General features: G+C 43.6%; 1 protein-coding gene across 1 annotated transcript in view; it reads left to right on the top strand.

Annotated features, from left to right (window-relative positions):
* The first annotated feature begins 1826 nt into the window (after positions 1–1826).
* The window catches only part of LOC138353204 (sperm acrosomal protein FSA-ACR.1-like), an 18599-nt gene continuing 17368 nt past the window's right edge, over positions 1827–3057 (top strand). The window contains exon 1 of the mRNA XM_069306083.1: positions 1827–1875. Within this exon, the coding sequence (XP_069162184.1) occupies positions 1827–1875 (49 nt within the window). The remainder of the gene's footprint in view (positions 1876–3057) is intronic.

The raw sequence follows: 3057 nt of genomic DNA, 5'->3' as shown, positions 1-3057 counted from the left end.
AGGAAAGTCCGAAACATGAGGCTACATCCAACCTGAATAATGAGTAATACATAAAGGCACATTCACAACAAGTACATATACAAAAAAAAACACCTCACATATGTAAACAAGCACACGTGAATAATTCACTTGCAAGCACACATGCCCTGGAGGTGAGTTTACAGTAATAGAGTTGACTTATGGAACTTGTGAGATAAGAAGTTGAGGAAGGTCGGAGGGAGGGTGGTTGATGAGTTGCGTAGACAGGCGATGAGTCACAGTAACGTGGCTAAAGTAAGTTGACCAGACCACACACTAGAAGGTGAAGGGACGACGACGACGTTTCAGTCCATCCTGGACCATTCTCAAGTCGATTGTCACAATGGACTTGAGAATGGTCCAGGACGGACCGAAACGTCGTCGTCGTCCCTTCACCTTCTAATGTGTGGTTTGGCCAACGAGTTGCGTAGAGGTGTAAATGTGCTTTGAGGGTGACGATGAGGGAAGAGAAAGCTGAGTAAGGGATAACGATAAAGGAAATTAATTGTGCGTTGGAGGGAGAGATAAGGCCAAGGGAGAGTGCGTTTGGAGGACGAATCTGGAGACGACATGATAGGTGGAAGTTGGTATACTAAATCCGATTTACTAAACCAAACCATGAATTTAGGTCCTGGAAAAAGTATTTACCTTCTAGACACTCATAAGTGTCTTAGAAGCGCACTGGTCTGTAATATCGACTCGTACAAAATAGCCCAGGGTTCGATTCCTAGGGGGCCAGACGGAGAGGTTTGGTCTACGTTTTGACTACACACAAGATCTCTTTTTTCTTTACTATCTTGGAACATGGACAAGGGCCCGACATTGGCCCTAGGACGCTCTCGATAAGCCGATATATAAATATATCAGTGCGAGCAAGCCTGAATGGTCCCCCAGGACTATTTCTGTTATATATATATATATATATATATATATATATATATATATATATATATATATATATATATATATATATATATATATATATATATATATATATCAGTATATCTGTTGTTCATCCATCACGTCGATCAAGACAACTCAAGTCATCAGTGTCTCATTAGTCCAATCTGAGCCCAGGATTTCCTGTTGCAGCGAGGACATGTAAAGGGGTAACGAGAACGGAAATTAATTGCCCCCCTGCACTTTCGAAGGGGCCATTTCTCCACAGAACTGTTTCTTTCGTTCAAAGATTACTAGGTGAACAGAACTGAACTCCGGCATGGGTGATCCTCTGCCATGCTCTCCCAGCTTTCAGAGTCTGTGCTGTTCTTGAGTGAAAGTTCACTCAAGAACACTTACCCTGTTCTTGAGTTGAGGGTGTCCATAAATTTATTCTTTTGCCCACCTAGAGAACGTTTTTAACTGTTGTAGTTCACCGTAGGGTATCTAAGCCATTCTCAGATGTTCTACGGTGAATGTATAGAACATGAGCATGTTCTACGCATATTCATCAGGCATGTGAACAACACGGCCAACCTGTCTGTGCTGCGCCCTGCTCAGCATTGTGTGAATGCTTGTCGTGCAAGCCTGTGCAAATACGTCATTATCTGCAATCTCAATTTTAGCATTTTCCGCAGACAGACTAGATAGAAATGGTACCAACTTTATTTTTTTAACAATCCAGGTCTCATAAGTATAGAGGAGAGTGAACATAAGACCAAAAAGTGTCGTGCTAGAAAATGGAAGTGGCTGGCGAAAGGGACACACTGTTCAGTTTTCTGTTTTGGGTCCTCTGGCTTATAGTCTGTTAGGTTAGGAGGGGACACTTTAAATTAACCGTTTTCTTAACGTTTTGAAACCTTAGGAAGATGGGCTCATGTGAACCTTTCCACGTTGTTGATCTCCTGGCCACTGACGGTGATAAACAGCTTGACATAGTCACGACGAAGTGGGACCTTGTACTTTGACCTTTTAGATAGAACTTTCGAGGCAGAAACTTATGCAATCAATGGAAAAAAAGATCCAAGGTTGCCACCTTCTGTACTGGAGCTTAGTTTAGTTTTCCATCAAAACAGTAACTGAGTTCTACCCCTTCTAAAAGCATCGATCTTCGTGGGATAGAAAATGGGGCTGGCGGGTCCAGAAGCCTTGTACAATCTGATCACATTAATGTAATGTATCGGTGAGATAATCGGTAGGAGCCAGTAAGGAGGATTCGAACCCGCACGCTTGGTACTCCGATGCCCGAAACCCACATGGTCAAAAGCAATGCAACCTGGGATATATGTTAATGTGTTTCATTGTGGATATGAAGAGAAGCGTTGGAGGTGGATCTTCTTGATCACAGTCAGAGTACTTGGGGAGGATATGTGTGAAACCCATGATTTGGCTTCAGTGGAAGCCTCAGGACGCCTTGAGGATTCAGTTGAATCCCAGGTTGTATTGAACCACGTCGTGGTTCAGTGGTCTGGGGCGTGGGCTTGAAAGTACCAATTGTGCGGGTTCGAATTCTACTCATGGCTCCTACTGATTTTCTCAGTACAGTCTCGTTTCACACCGTTTGTAACCGCAAATGGCTCTGAGTAACTGTCATGGTCTTGGAATCTGGCGAGCATATCGTCATGGAATTGTTTTACCAGTTCGATGAAATCATCTGGGCGTCCGAATTTGGCCATAATCCTCCAGAGGCTCACAGGTCGACAGTGTCAACTGCATCTACAAAGCTGGTTTTATCCACTTCGTTACATCCCCAGCGCTGAACATTCTGCTCCTGATATGTCCCATGTAGTCGTTTGGTAGCCAAAATATTCAAAAAATAATTCCTCCTTCCTGAAACCACACAGGCTTTTCGAGCAAGAGATCTTGATCGAGGTGAAGCCTGTGTCTGTTTAACGGTACACCGGCGCGGACCTTCTCCTGCGATATAGAGCAGAGAAATTCCTTTGTGGCTATCACATGATTGGCGATTTCCCCTGTGGTTTTAAAGATGAATGATGGACGCGTCTTTGAAGTCTTGAGGAAAGCGCTTCATATTTCTACATCTCACAGAATATGACAGTGAGTCTCTCACTTAGCTTCGGTCCGGCCGACATGAAGATT

The sequence above is a fragment of the Procambarus clarkii genome, chromosome 56 (genome assembly GCF_040958095.1).
Source record: "Procambarus clarkii isolate CNS0578487 chromosome 56, FALCON_Pclarkii_2.0, whole genome shotgun sequence".
In the NCBI taxonomy this organism is placed as follows: domain Eukaryota; kingdom Metazoa; phylum Arthropoda; class Malacostraca; order Decapoda; family Cambaridae; genus Procambarus; species Procambarus clarkii.
This window is presented reverse-complemented; position numbering and strand designations above follow the sequence as displayed.